This window comes from Triticum dicoccoides, chromosome 5B (genome assembly GCF_002162155.2).
Source record: "Triticum dicoccoides isolate Atlit2015 ecotype Zavitan chromosome 5B, WEW_v2.0, whole genome shotgun sequence".
Taxonomy (NCBI): domain Eukaryota; kingdom Viridiplantae; phylum Streptophyta; class Magnoliopsida; order Poales; family Poaceae; genus Triticum; species Triticum dicoccoides.
The window spans coordinates 698,849,782-698,864,301 of NC_041389.1; the positions used below are offsets into that span (position 1 = coordinate 698,849,782).

Genomic DNA, 14,520 nt, shown 5'->3' on the forward strand with positions numbered 1-14,520 from the left:
ATAAATAGCATCAAAATATTTCGAAGTGAAAGTTAACATTTATTCAATTTGTAGTTTGTAACTTGTGGCAAAATATTTCATTTAATATTTCTAGAGCTAAATATATTGCTTCTTGTACCCTGGTTGCAGTATGATAATGTGTTAGTTCCTGAATGTGAAAGGATTTCAATGTAAGATGCAGTGGAACAGTCATTCATTCAATTTCTAGTTTGTAACTTGTGGCAAAATATTCTATTTTCCCCTTGTTTTCTTATCATACATGTTGCTTACCAAATGTTCTGTGTATTTCATAGGTCAGTTTGAGTGCTTTTGCATTCCTGTTCTCGGAATTGGTTCAATACAACCAGACACAAGTTGACAACATCGCTGAGCTGGAACGAAGGTAGTCCCTATTTCTTGTTCATACATCTGTTCATGTTGTCGAGGAAGCTGTGTTCTAGTTCATTGTAAAGGAAAACCCTTTAGTCTTGTTAATTGTGTCTACAGCACCTGGTTCTTTACTGTCCTATGGCATATCATTTTATCTCAACTCGGTTTCAGTTTGGTGAGACTGGTGAACCTGTGTTCTATCATGGGAAAAATAAATTGGTTGGTACCTGGTGTCCGGTACAACCTTTTTAGCCAGTAAATACTACTCTTTGTTATCCAGTTCACATAATGTTTCAGGTGCTATGTGTTTTCCACTTACTGTATGCTATTGTCTTACGTCTTCCAGAATTTCAGAGAATTTAAAGGTTTACACTACTTGTTATGTTGAGATGTTTCTCTGATATTTTATATGCTGCGACTATAACATTTGGTTGGTGCAATTTCTGCAGCCTTATTTGTACATCTCTCTGCTGTTTCAATGTATCTACTACTTATTGTGAATTAAATCTTTATTATCTTACCATATAAGACACTATCTCTCTTAACTTCTCTTTGGAGAATGGAGACAGCAGTATTATTGTGCTAAACCATGCAAGGACATTCAACAGTGTTTCTCATTAAAAATACGTTGATCCATTTTCATGGTTTAATATTCTTTGATGCTGGGCATGAGATCTGTTCTCTTTGATGATTTATACACAGGCTGGAGGACGCTGGTTATGCTGTTGGTGCAAGAGTTCTTGAACTGCTGTGTCACAGGGAGAAGGTTTGATGCATAGTTCTTTCTTATCCCATGATTTTATTGGTCCAAAATATGGCTCTGTAGTAGAGTATCTGTCTCTTCATACACTTCCTCGCTTCTTTGTTGTGAGTGGCATGCCATAGTCATCTCCTTTTACTCGCATAGCTTATTTTGGATGCATCACTTGCCTTTCTTTAAAGAGATAACTCGCACACACTCCCTTTCCAAACATAATAAATCAAAACACCAACCACTACAGTTAGATTTGTTGCCGAAATATTGGTTTCAAGCCCGAAACTGCGAGCGGATGGCCAGTCAGCTAAAAAAACGCTAGTCATAGCACAATATCTGTAGCACATCTAACGTGCGGCTAATGAACCAAAATATCTGGATAGAGTTGTTGGAAGAAATTGTAATTGATAAAGATTTCCAACTGTAATGTTGAACGAATTTTCCGAACTAATTGAATAATGACAACTTAGTGTCACCTCATCCCTTATGCACTTCGTAAATATGAATATTTATGGGCTATTATTTCTCTAAGGGTTCCAGGGTGTTCTCCAAATTTAGATCGCTAACCCCCTTTGTTGACTTGTTGTATTTATGCTTTCAAAAAATTATGCTGTTGAGGTAATCATGCTAATATTGATAATAATCAATTCAGGGGAATAGACGAGAGACTCGACTGCTGGGGATTTTATCATTCATTCACAGCACCGTATGGAAAGTACTGTTTGGAAAGGTAATCTATTCTGCATACTTCTCTTTGCACTGACTGACACAGATTGGACAAACATACTTAAGTCAGCTTTCAGCATTACATTTCTGCCATCCAGCTGGTGCTTTTTTTTTTTGCACTGATTTAATTTAACATATGGGAAATAATGATATTAAATAGAGCTGTACATGACCACAGCCGTTAAAATGACCTTTAACCATTAAAGCAATCTCCCAGCTCACAGGATCACCAGTTCATCACACAAGTTTACACAACCATTACTATTCACAAGCATAGTTCAAAAAGCGCTAGACGTTAATTGTGCGTTTTGCCACCGCTTTGCGCTTTACTGACCAAAGCGCATGCTTATGCACAGATTAAGCGCAGTTATGCGCAATGCGTTTTGCCAACGCCTAGAGCCTAGGCGCGCCTTTTTTTAACTATGTTCACAAGATGACAAGTGAATATTCCAGAATAAAATAACATCCATCTAATGCATTCCAGAATAACATAACAAACATCGCATAATTTAGGATGTTGTAAATAGCATGGAAGTCATTTTCAACAATTTATCTCACAAGCATGAGCACCAAACAAGAGCTTGGACGGAGAACCTAACATGAATTGTATTTCCATATTTTGACCGTTTGTGCTGTTTGGGATGTTATTGTTCAGGACAGAAGAATCTTTGGAGTGGTGTTCTCCAAATTTCCATCTTTTGTAGTAGTATGAACCTAATTTTTCTGTGATTTGTAAATGATGTGTACTCTTCAGCAAAGATATAATTCCCAGTTCCTTCAATCCTCCACAACGCAGGCGACCGGACCCTTGCTCTTCAGAGCTATACCCACTGTCTGGGGACGAACCCTGGTCCTAAAATTCCTACACAGGCCCTTTAAAAAATTCCTACACTAGAAGATTTATGATTCTCCCAATTTATACAATTTCCTATCATGTTGTAGCGAATCCATTTATAATACATGATAGTAAATGAGAACGTGTGGTCATATACTCATCACTGGAGTGAGTGCACTTATTGATTGCTTATCCTGATAGGTGCTTTATTTATAGTTTCCAGGTGGCTGACTTGCTTGAGAATTTTATTGTTTCCAGGTGGCTGACTCGCTTGAGAAAGGAACAGAACATGAGGATGAATACATGATTAGTGAGAAGGAGCTTCTTGTTAACCGGTTCGACGAACACTTTTTTAAACTCATAGTATCTCCCTTTGGCTACAAGGCTAAAACAGTGGCTTTGATTTTGTTTGTTCAGGTTCATTTCCGTGCCGAAAGACATGGGGGCATTCAACTGTGGAGCTTTTGTTGCAGGGATTGTAAGGGTGGGAGCTCCAGCTGAAATATCCAGGTCAAACATGTCTTGTTGGATGGACAATGAATGGCTGAACACTTGTTTGAATTTCTTGTAGGGCGTATTGGACAATGCTGGCTTTCCCGCGGTTGTGACGGCGCATTTTGTGCCAATTGAAGGCCAGCAGAGGCCCAGGACAACGATCTTGATTAAATTTGCTCAAGAGGTAACATAGATGAAAGGCAGTAAGATTCTGGGGCCAATGTTTAGCATCGAGCTAACGCTGTTTTTAATAAATTGCTCATTTTCAGGTTATACACCGGGAAGCGAGGCTCGGCTGAAGCTCATGCCATCTATGTACACCTCATTGCGGAAGATTTCTTTTATCCACCGAGTTAATCTCGTATTACGACTTTGTACTAAATCTGCGACACTTATTTTGGGGCGGAGGGAGTATTAGATTTGTTCCTGCTACCTTGTATGGAAGGAGCGTCTCGGAATTCTTGTTTGCACACTCTCAAAACCTGTCTGCCCAGCCATGACGAGTTATGGTGAATCTGGGCAAGATGTACTGACATGTGCATGAACTGCAAACTCTCATAATGTGAAAGATATGGTTTCGAGAGTACAAAGAAAAGGCAAACAAAACACAAACAGAGCACCAGTTTCAAGCTACAGGTGGATGCAACATTTATGAGCCTCTGTATGCGCTCTATGTAACTCGTGCTCCCTCCGTAAAGAAATATAAGAGCGTCTAGATCATTAAAGTAGTGATCTCAACGGTCGTATATATTTTCCTTTACGGAGGGAGTACACTTGTACTCCTCTTTCCAGATTCGGTTTGTTTGCATATGGAGGAACGGAAACAAGGCAATGCATTGGCCAGATGTGTTGTAGTCATCGGCAAGGGGACGCAGAGAGACATGGCCGGTCAGGTGTTCTTGTCAAAGGCGCCTAAGAGCATCTCCAGCCGTTCGCCCCCAGGGCGCCAGGGCGGCGAAAAAGAGCCGCCTGGGGGCGAACTGGCGCTAGCTTGGCGCGTGGGGGCGACTCCGTTTCTAGTCGTTGCCCCCCAGGTCGCATGAACTCGGCAAAATTTCATTGAAATTTGTAAAAAAAAATAAAACATGCAAATACGCCTACTACTACGCCAAACTACGCCTAGCCACGGCGCCTCATCCACCGCCCGTCATCTACATGCCGAGGTTTGTAGAAACGGGTGTAGTCGTGGCCGCCGTCGCCGCCGTCGTCATCGTCACGCGCCCCGCCGGAGCCGCCGCCGTCCCTGCTGCACCCCTGCCCATGGTCGCCGACGCGTGGTGGGGCGCTGGATGGTCCGGCCTTGTCCTCCTCGTCGTTGTCGAGGACGATGACGTTGCCCTCCTCGCGCCCACGGCGTCGGGCCTAGAGCTTCGCATATGCCAGGCGCTGGCGGCGCACCTGCTCGCGGACGTAGTCCTCCTTCGCCCATTTTAGGGCAGCCTCGTCGTCGAGGGCCACCATGTCGACGTGCTCCGGCTTCACGGGGAGCAGGCCCAGCTCGGGTTTCGGTCGGACCAGGCGGAGGGAGCGCGGGGAGGGGCGGGCACCCTTGTTGATGACGAGGGCGCCGGAGCGGCGTCTCCTCCGGCTCTGGCTTGACGGGGCGGAGAGCCGGCGAACCGGAGGAGAGCGAGTCGGAGCCCGACGACGAGGACGTCCCCGGCTCCAGGAGCTGCCACGGCGGCAAGAGAAGGACGGCCGCGCTGGGTACTCGAGGGGCGACACGTTGCTGGTCTTGATGTGGTTGAGGACGGCCTCGAGGGTGCGGCCTGGCACGCCCCACCACTCATGCCACCTGTCGGTGTTGAGGCGGCCGCGGGGGATGATGCCGTTGACGGAGGCGATCTGCTCTTGGCGGCGGCGCTCGAAGTACATCGTCCACAACGTTTCGCTGTCGGCTGCGTACCTCGGCTCGTTTCACTGCTCCTTCGTCAGGGACGAGCGGATGCGGGCGATCTCGGCTCGCCGTGCCGCCCCTTCGGGCACCGGTGGCACCGGGACGCCGCCGGCGCTAAGCCTTCACGCCCCCGGCACACGCATGTCCGGGGGCGCCGGATACTCGGCCTCGTAGAGGAGGCGCGCCTCCGGCTCTTGGAGATGGCGGCGGCCGAAGCTGTTCGCTGCCGCGCCGTCGCCTGGAAATCTCTCGGCCATTTGCTCTTCGGCGGGAAGGGGGGAGAGTGTTGCTTTGTGCGGCGAACGCGAGGGGATGTGAGTTGTGGCGTTCAGCGGCGGGGAGGTCGCCTAGCCGCAGCGGGGCGGCGAGAGGCTGCATGCCGGGCGACGCGTGGCGGGAGCGGGAGGGACGCGCGTCGCTGGCACCTTCACTGTGCCGCCCGCGAGGCATCAATGGACGTTGACCGGCGCAGCAGCCTTGGCCAGCCTCGGCATTGATTCCCGCGGGAACCGAGGTGATGAGGGCGACGAAGCGGCGTCTCGCTGACTCGTCGGGCCCATCCTCGTTCGTGTCAAAATCGCGTTCCCCGGCACCCCCAGGCGCCCCCCAGCTCGCCGGGTTCGGCCTGGGTCTGCCGGCGCCAATTTCGGTCCAAACTGAAAAAAAAGGGGCTTCTGAGGACGCGACTGGACCGATTTTTGGGCGTCGGCACGAAGAAATCGCTTGGGGGGCCGTGTTAGGAGCGCGGCTGAAGATGCTCTAAGCACGGCACACCCCACTCTCGATAGAGCCGGTGCTACGACGGCATGCCCTGCCCTGACAAAATCGCAACGTCGATGAAGCACTTTTCCGGTCCTCGGATGTCTCTCTGACTAGAAGGAGGAGCACTTTGCCGGTCCTAGAAGAAGGATGGCTGCTCTCCGTCGTTTGTTGTTGATACGCAGGCGCAGCTGTGACATGGTCTGCAGTGCGCACGCAAGCAGTGACGATGGCCTAATAGATTGAAGTTTGGCTGCGGACTAGCAAATGATTTTCTACTCCTCTAGAGTTCTATATATATTATCGTTGTGTCAAAAAATCGTCGTACATTTACATTTTGAGACAGAGAGTACTATTAGTAAGTGCAGGTCATGGCCTCCATCGACCATCATCACGAACGCAAGCAGTGACGATCGACTCATACAGTCGTACGTCGCCTAACAGATTGAAGTTTGACTTTTTGCAAGAAACCCATGCGATAATGTAGACCAGTAGACGGATTCCGACTTACCTATCACCAGTGCCCACCTACCACTTCCTGAAAAGTTGCATTGGACTGCTAGATGAACTGGTATACATAAACACATAGTGCTACATTGCAAACACAGCTCACGTAAAAAGGGAACTAGAAGGGATGGCGCCTATGAAGGTGTACGGTTGGGCGGTGTCGCCATGGATGGCCCGGGTCCTCGTCTGCTTGGAGGAGGCCGGCGCCGAGTATGAGATCGTGCCCATGAGCAGGAGCGGCGGCGATCACCGGCAGCCGGACCACCTCGCCAGAAACGTACGTATGTTACTAGCTTCTCCGGATCCGGTTGGGCTACTGCTTATATGATTTTGAGTTATATATACTCAGTCGTTTCGAAGCAAGAATCAAATATTGTCAACTGCGCGCGTTACTTTGCACGGTCAAGGTCAAATATTCCGTCCAACAATTTCGTGTGTGTGCAGCCCTTCGGTGAGATCCCGGTGTTGGAGGATGGCGACTTGACGCTTTACCGTAAGCCATCATGCTTTTTGATTTTTGAGCTATGTTTTTCTAGGTAGCTATTGTACGAAGTAAGAAACTCCCTGGACCTGATGTTATTATGGTGATGCCTGCTAATAATCTCCAAGTCAGGCATAAAAAGTACAGCTAACTATTCTTTTTACACGATTTCATCTAACTAATTTTTCTAGGCATGAATTCATTTATATTAGAGTTAAATAACGTTGTGTCGCTGATGCAATATTTCTTTCCAGAATCTCGTGCCATCGCAAGGTACATTCTTCGTAAGTACAAACCCGAGCTTCTGCGAGCAGGCAACCTCGCCGAGTCGGCGATGGTGGATGTATGGCTCGACGTGGAAGCCCTCCAGCTCGAGCCTATAGTGCGGCCAATTGTGGCTAACTGCATCCTCTACCCGCTCGAAGGGCGCGACTGCGACCAAAAAATCGTTGACGAAAAAATCGAAAAGTTGAAGAAGCTGTTGGAGGTCTACGAGTCAAGGTTATCCTGCAGCAAGTATTTGGCCGGGGATTTCATCAGCCTCGCTGACCTTAGCCATTTCTCCTTCATGCGCTACTTCATGGCGACGGAGCATGCAGACCAGCTCAACACTTACCCACACGTCAAGGCATGGTGGGCCGCGTTGCTGGCAAGGCCTTCGGTCAAGAAGGTGATGGCTGGCATGCCTCCCGATTTTGGGTTTGGGAGTGGGAACATACCATAATAAGGCCTTCTTGTGTGTAAGAGTATATTATTGCAATGATTATTTGTTTAGATAAAAATATGGGCATAATTTCAAATCACTTATACAATAAATTTGTCATATACATCAGCAAAGTGCTTACAGTAATCACATCCAATCCTAAAAAAACATATCCAGAAACTAAATTGTCCACATAATGCCAGTTGTATGACTGGTAATACATTATCAATTTCGTCCAATGTTGTTATCATGAATATAGCTACTCACTCCGTTCCAATGAATAAGATGTGCATGTATTTCAAATTTAACTTTAATAATCAATTGAACCAAAAGCGGGTTATTTGTGATAAAAGTTATACGTTGATTTTTTATGAAAAACAGTTTTCAATGGTATTTTTTTAAATATACCCAAAGACATCTTAGATCTGATAAATATCAAGAAAAAGAATATACATTCCAATGGACAGGTAATTGGATGCAAAATAACCATTGTTCTTTCTCCAATTGTATGCCGTCCGCTGGAGATTGAAAATTGCGCCGAACCAACAGTAAACTAAAGGGAAACCTACAAATACCCTCACCATGCCAGATTTTAGAGACCGCAATAATCACTTGCCCCTTGAGACGAGATTTAGAAATCGCTAGAGCAACGTTGGTTGGAGCATCGCCTCACACATTACAGGCTTGCAATCCATCACCACCAGTTTAGAGGTTTGGAGAAACCGGGCAATGCCACATAACAACACGGGAAAGGGTGTTGAAGGTGCCGCACCAATAGCCAACCAATAGCTCTTCTTGAAAGACAAACCAACTACCAAGATCTGAAGGGAACAAACTGATCTGGTACACAAACTATCACAGACCCTTTGTCTACGTCGGATCAGACGTTGTCGAGGTAGGCAAAGATTAGAAAGACCTTATTCCAAAACACCATCACCTCGACCACCTCATTTGTTTTAGGTCACATAACTTATGTTTTGTCGATAAAATTGATGGTCGAAGTTTAAAATTTAAAATACACGTGCATCTTATTCATCGAAATGGACATAGTATGAATGTTATACCCTCCAAAGGCCCATGATCGCTGTACGTTTCATCAACTCTTTTCTCTCTACTCTTATATATTAGATTATTTCACTGCTCGCATCTGAAGTGGTAAGTTCTAATGTCGATCACTGATGTGTATCAGGTATGATAATTTCATATGAATGGCGTGTACCGAAGCAAGGCTTAGAAAACGTAATCATTAAACGTATCAACAACTATGAAGCTAGCTTGGCATCAAGGATGAAGGGTAACATAGAAACACTTGCTCGTGTAACCCTAATACGTATACGACCAATCCACGCATCATCGTATGTGCATCAGCTGGATGTCTCCAAAACGAAGATAGAAAATCTAAAGGATCCATGCCGCACAGTAAGCCCATTTGCCACCGGTTACTTAGGAATAGCAAGGCGAGAAACAAGGAAGGCCGGCCAATCCATCTCCAAGGGCACTGTTTTCTTACGGCTCATGTTGCACCTGCGCGGCCAACTCACCTGTCACCTCATGCATCACCCCGGTCTTGACATCGGCAGCATAGACATGTCCATGGTTGTCTTTCATGAGCAGTGTGCCACTCGTTTCTCCCAAGTAAGTGTATACCACGCCATGAATCTCCTTCTGCTGATTCGGATGTTTTAGCCAGAGCACCTGAGGGTTCATATCAATCAACCCCCCGTTATCGTGCAACCTCCACGTCTTCAGCTGGAGACCGTCCCTTCGCAGTTGGAGCAACGTGAGACTTCCCCCCGTGTCAGAACTAAGATATGATTCATCATATTCAGTGCCGCAGAGTCGGATTGAGATATCGGTAAAGAAGACTTGGCCTGTCTTGGCGCTCACATCAAGCGTGTAGAAGGTTGAAGAATTCTCAAAGAGCCCGTGTGCCATGCCACGACACACAACCGCATTGTGCTGCTTGAGCGCCTTAGAGGTGATGCCATTGCCGCCCCCCACATAACCGGAGCACGTGTTCCATCTTAGCTCACCGCCCGGAGAAAACGGAGATGGTACGACCTTGTGAACTGGCAGATGCTGATTACTAGCACCTTGAAGAGGGGCGACTGCTGCTCCTGTTCGTCACCGTCATTCGAGCTCGAACAGTCTGTGGGGGTCAGTATGGCATAGCCGGTCTCGTCCAAGTTGACACCAAAGTTATGAATTAGCCAGGGGAGCACATCAAACGTACCAGTTACCAGGTTGCACACGGCGAAGAGTTCTCTGTTGAACACAACAGAGCGGACGCCGACGCTGTGCACGTCAAGGCGCACGAGGAGGAGGCCGTGGCGCGAGACAAGGGGCACCGCGTGCTCGAAGAAGCCAGGATTGTCTAGGTCGGGGAAGAAGGAGTTCAGAGATCGGCATTGAGAGCCCCAGACCGGTCGTGGCGCTGGGACCCTCTACGGGGCCGTCGCTGGACGAAACAGCCTCGGAAAGGGGCCGAGCGGCACGCGTCCTCCGGCAGGCAGCGGCGGAGGAAGGAGGGGTCGGCCAATACGAGGCTGCGCCACCCCTTGCACGCCGTGGCGCAGCGGAAGAGAGTGGCCACGTCCTTGACGCGTTCGAGGATCCGGAGGACCACGTCGTACGCAGTGGCGGAGTTTTGTGGGGGCAACCTGGGCCATGGCCCCCCCAGCTCACAAGAATGCATGTATATATTCTTTTGTGTTAAATCTATTTTTCACTAAAAATCAGCTGAAAATAATCATGTTTGCCCCTCCACCCCATGGCCCCTCCATGATTTCTACTCAAGCTCCGCCACTGGTCGTACGGGAGGGACGCCGCCGTCGCCTCGGCCATGTTTCTTTCGATCCGTGTGCGATTGGAGGCCGAGCAGGAGCAGCAGATCCATCGGGACTCCTAGTGTGCTAACTGCCGCCCGGGTACATCGTCTATGTCCAACACGAGTTGATTTTATTTTTTTTAGAAAGTCACGAGTTGGATTTTTTAGGGGTAAGACCGTACTTTTCTTCCTTTCGATTCTTTTTTTCCCATTATTATTTCCAAACTCCTTTTCTTTTCGTTTCTATTTAGGATTAAGATATCGAAAAAAAGGTCAAACCGTGTATCTCCTTTTTGCGCTGGCCGGAGACGGGCGCATGCACGTACTATGATCGTATTTGCACGCTTGAGTTAAGTTAGATGACCATAAAATCGTATTTTTAAAGTTCTAATATCAAACTGAACATACAACGCAAGTTCTATGACTTTAGGTGATATTACCTCTAAACTGAACTAGTAGAAATGCAATTAAATAACTGTTTTGAATCAAGACTGAACCAAGACAGGGCAGCTATATTTAGCACTTATGCTAGTTCACCATGGAAGTATCCTTCTCCTATTGCAGAATCCCCGGCTAGAATACCAGAAAAACTGAAGTCCAAGATCAATTAGCGCAGCTCTGTTGAGGAGCGACGGATCACGGATACATCCTGGTCACACAAGCTCTCTCCCTATTGTTCCTCTTTTACCACCCCTTCCCAGCCGAAGACTATATGCCTGTGGTGTGCTAGCGCTATACATCCAAATTTGCAAACCCTTCTAGTGAAATCAATAAAGATCATTCATATACGTAGAAGATAAATCAGCAGCGAGCCTACATGAACTAATAATATGCATAGGCATATAAAATTATATTTCTTTGACCTATCAATGAAGAAGACGGAAATAGGCATTATTCAAGATCAGTAGATCTCTTAGGCATTCAAGAACAAAACACGCAACAAATATTCAATCACGACCTAGGCAGACAACTCCAGAATTTATATGGAAAATAAAATAAAATATACCACTTCAAAACTTAACTATTGGGAGGAATGAAAAATATTACTTAACTTCTGTACTGACAGTGAAGAAAAGGAATATCCAGTTGCACAATAAGATCAGAAGTTCTTGATGATCCACACTTAAAGATGGACTTGCAAACATTTTATAGGAAATATGTACTCTGACTAATTTTAGCCTAAATATGTCAGTTCTGAGCATGGACATCTATTTCTCTACTTTTTTAATGTTGTAAACATTGAATATGTTAACAAAGTGAAGTGACAACTATGATGGCTAATTAACCAGTATGCTAATCTACTTAGTTAACGCGGGAAAATAAACAAATGCTGATTTTTTTTTTACTTTATTCCACGAGGAAACTATTCACCTGTCGAAGTTGTCGTGTTCCTCTAAACAAGACGTGAAGTCTCAAGAAGTTGTAATAAGAGTTTTGCTGACCAGACAAAAGAAGTTGTAATAGCAATGCTAATTAATTAACCATTATGCTCAAAGAAAACCTGATGCAGAAAAATAGCCTGATAATCTTGACCAGAAGTAATCGCTATCTCAAGATTAGCTAATCAACTTAGTTAAATAACGCAGTGAAATAATCAAACATGCCTGTCATTCTCACATGTGCAGCAAGCGCACGTACAAGCAACGTATATCTCACTTGCACAAGAATATTATACCAGAAGTACTTTACCGCTACGCAGAAGTCTCTTTCTACTCACTACTTCGTGCAAGCACCGTATCTCATTATCCCCTATACTTAAATACGTACATGTAACTATATATGCCACCTAGTTCTGTTTGTTAAGCCAAAGCAAACCACACATACTGCACACTACAGGTAGTTGCTAGGAATACACACATCCTCTGATCAACATGACCATCCCACCAAAGCCTTTGCTCTTTGCCCTCCTCGGTTGCCTCTGCTTCTGCAGTTCAGTCCTAGCAGCTCGTGAGCTCGGTGATGACTTGTCAATCACGGCGAGACACGAGAGCTGGATGTTACAATACGGCCGTGTGTACAAGGATGCCACAGAGAAGGCTCGACGGCTTAAGGTGTTCAAGGCCAATGTCGGGTTCATCGAGTCCTTCAATGCCAAGAACCACAAGTTCTATTTGGGAGTCAATCAGTTCGCTGACCTCACCAACGAGGAGTTTAAGACGACAAAGGCTAACAAGGGATACAAATCTAGATTCGAGAGGGCTCCCACGGGATTCAGGTATGAAAACGTGAGTTTGGATGCACTCCCCGCAACAGTAGACTGGAGGACCAAGGGTGCGGTCACTCCCATCAAAGATCAAGGCCAATGTGGTAAGTGCATAGTATACTTGTGAATATCTCTCTCGGTATTTTGAGTGAAAAAATTATGCGACAATGTATCCCACACAATACAATCATTTGTAGGTTGTTGTTGGGCATTTTCTGCCGTTGCTGCAACTGAGGGCATCGTCAAGCTGAAAACTGGCAAGCTTATCTCTTTATCGGAACAAGAGTTGGTAGACTGTGATGTCCACGGTGTGGATCAGGGCTGTGAGGGCGGGCTCATGGATGATGCCTTCAAGTTCATCATTTCAAACGGTGGCCTGACCGGTGAGTCCAGCTACCCATATACAGCAGAAGATGGCAAATGCAAGAGTGGATCCAAAGATGCCGCCACCATCAAGAGTTACGAGGATGTGCCAGCCAACAATGAAGGTGCCCTCATGGCGGCTGTCGCGAACCAACCTATTTCAGTAGCCGTCGATGGTGGTGACATGACGTTCCAATTTTACAAAGGTGGAGTGATGACTGGTTCTTGCGGCACTGACCTAGACCATGGTATTGCAGCTATTGGCTATGGAAAGACGACTGATGGCACAAAATATTGGTTGTTGAAGAATTCGTGGGGGACAACATGGGGTGAGAATGGATATTTAAGAATGGAGAAGGATATTTCTGACAAGAGAGGCATGTGTGGTCTTGCCATGGAGCCTTCCTACCCTACTGAGTAGTAAAAACATCAAATGCCACATTTCCACCTACATACACAAGATTAAATAAACATGTGCACCTTCTTTAGGGATACCGGTATATGTCTTCAATTTGTGTAAAAATATATGTCCTTATTGTATTGCAAATGTATGCATCATCAATACCGTGTAAATATGTTCAGCATGTAAATGATGGTTATGATTTATCTTTACGTGTTTTATTTGATTTTATGTTGCTACATTTGATTTACGTTACGTACGCTACCTTGATAACAAGATGTTTTCTTTTTCTTTCACCTCCGCCCTACCAAACTTCCATGGTGGGCTCAAGCTCGACTTGACGATGCCATCGGACAACATTATTGCCAAGTCCACTGTGACGAGGACCAAGGGAAGCACACACGGAGGTGGAGGGGGTCGTAGCTAGCTGCGGACGAGCGGTACCAAGCCCCCGCCGCCGATGTCCTTCTCGGACTCGAGCCCAGCCGTCACGGGTGAGCACGGAACCCAAAAGCACGTCAATGGTCCGTCTGAGGGGGCAGACGCCCACACAGTTACAGTAGAGGCGGCAGCGTGGGTGTGTCGGCGAGAGAGAGCGAGGGAGGCGTCGGCCGGCCACCGCACAGCCGAGGAAGTCGATGCCACCGTGTCCGGCCTGTGCAAACGCCATGACGACGACCTCCTCAAGCCATGCCTTCCACACGGGGAACCGAATGCTGCAACCGAGTTTCCACTTTCCATGCTCGTGTGTGCGTGCAGTCTGAACTGAACCGAAACGAGCACGCACCTTTTTTACTTCGAAATTAACCAAGGTCGGTCGCCATTGGATTGGATCGGATTGGGGTAAAGGTTTGACCTCCAAGCTATATGTAGTACGAGTGGTAGCTAGCTGCGGACGCACGAAGCCGCGCGCCGCTGATGGCCTTCTCGACCCCGGCCGTCGCGGGTGAGCATGGAGCCCAAGAGCGCGTCGACGGCCAGCCCTTGGCCACGCTGAGGGAGACGGCGTGGGAGCGGACGCCGACGAGACCCGCAGCACGGCGACGATCGATGACGACCGTGCCCGGCGGCAGCGTGGGCGTGGCGTGTCGCCGAGAGACAGCCGACCAAGATCGTCGCCGGGGTAAAGGTTTGACCTTTTCTTTATTAGCGGGTGCGTGCGCACGGCCGGGGTAAAGGTCGCCGCAGCACGGCGACCTTT

At 47.1% G+C, this 14,520-nt stretch overlaps 3 protein-coding genes across 5 annotated transcripts in view; all 3 read left to right on the forward strand.

The window, feature by feature from the left end:
• The window catches only part of LOC119312742 (trafficking protein particle complex subunit 5-like), a 6,368-nt gene extending 2,556 nt beyond the window's left edge, over window positions 1-3,812 (forward strand). For all 3 annotated transcript variants that reach the window (XM_037588500.1, XM_037588502.1, XM_037588501.1), the window contains 7 exons: window positions 294-382; window positions 1,072-1,135; window positions 1,776-1,853; window positions 2,943-3,019; window positions 3,102-3,168; window positions 3,256-3,363; window positions 3,449-3,812. In XM_037588500.1, the coding sequence (XP_037444397.1) occupies window positions 294-382; window positions 1,072-1,135; window positions 1,776-1,853; window positions 2,943-3,019; window positions 3,102-3,168; window positions 3,256-3,363; window positions 3,449-3,478 (513 nt within the window). In that variant the 3' untranslated portion in view covers window positions 3,479-3,812. The remainder of the gene's footprint in view (window positions 1-293; window positions 383-1,071; window positions 1,136-1,775; window positions 1,854-2,942; window positions 3,020-3,101; window positions 3,169-3,255; window positions 3,364-3,448) is intronic.
• A 2,634-nt stretch (window positions 3,813-6,446) lies between these two features.
• Window positions 6,447-7,751, forward strand: LOC119306718 (glutathione S-transferase 4-like). The gene is made up of 3 exons (XM_037582863.1): window positions 6,447-6,619; window positions 6,787-6,835; window positions 7,078-7,751. Exons 1-3 carry the CDS (start codon window positions 6,470-6,472, stop codon window positions 7,545-7,547), a joined length of 669 nt encoding a protein of 222 aa, XP_037438760.1. The 5' UTR covers window positions 6,447-6,469; the 3' UTR covers window positions 7,548-7,751.
• Window positions 7,752-12,224: 4,473 nt separating this feature from the next.
• LOC119306719 (senescence-specific cysteine protease SAG39-like) lies at window positions 12,225-13,340 on the forward strand. The gene is made up of 2 exons (XM_037582864.1): window positions 12,225-12,660; window positions 12,754-13,340. Exons 1-2 carry the CDS (start codon window positions 12,225-12,227, stop codon window positions 13,338-13,340), a joined length of 1,023 nt encoding a protein of 340 aa, XP_037438761.1.
• The last annotated feature ends 1,180 nt before the right edge of the window (window positions 13,341-14,520 follow it).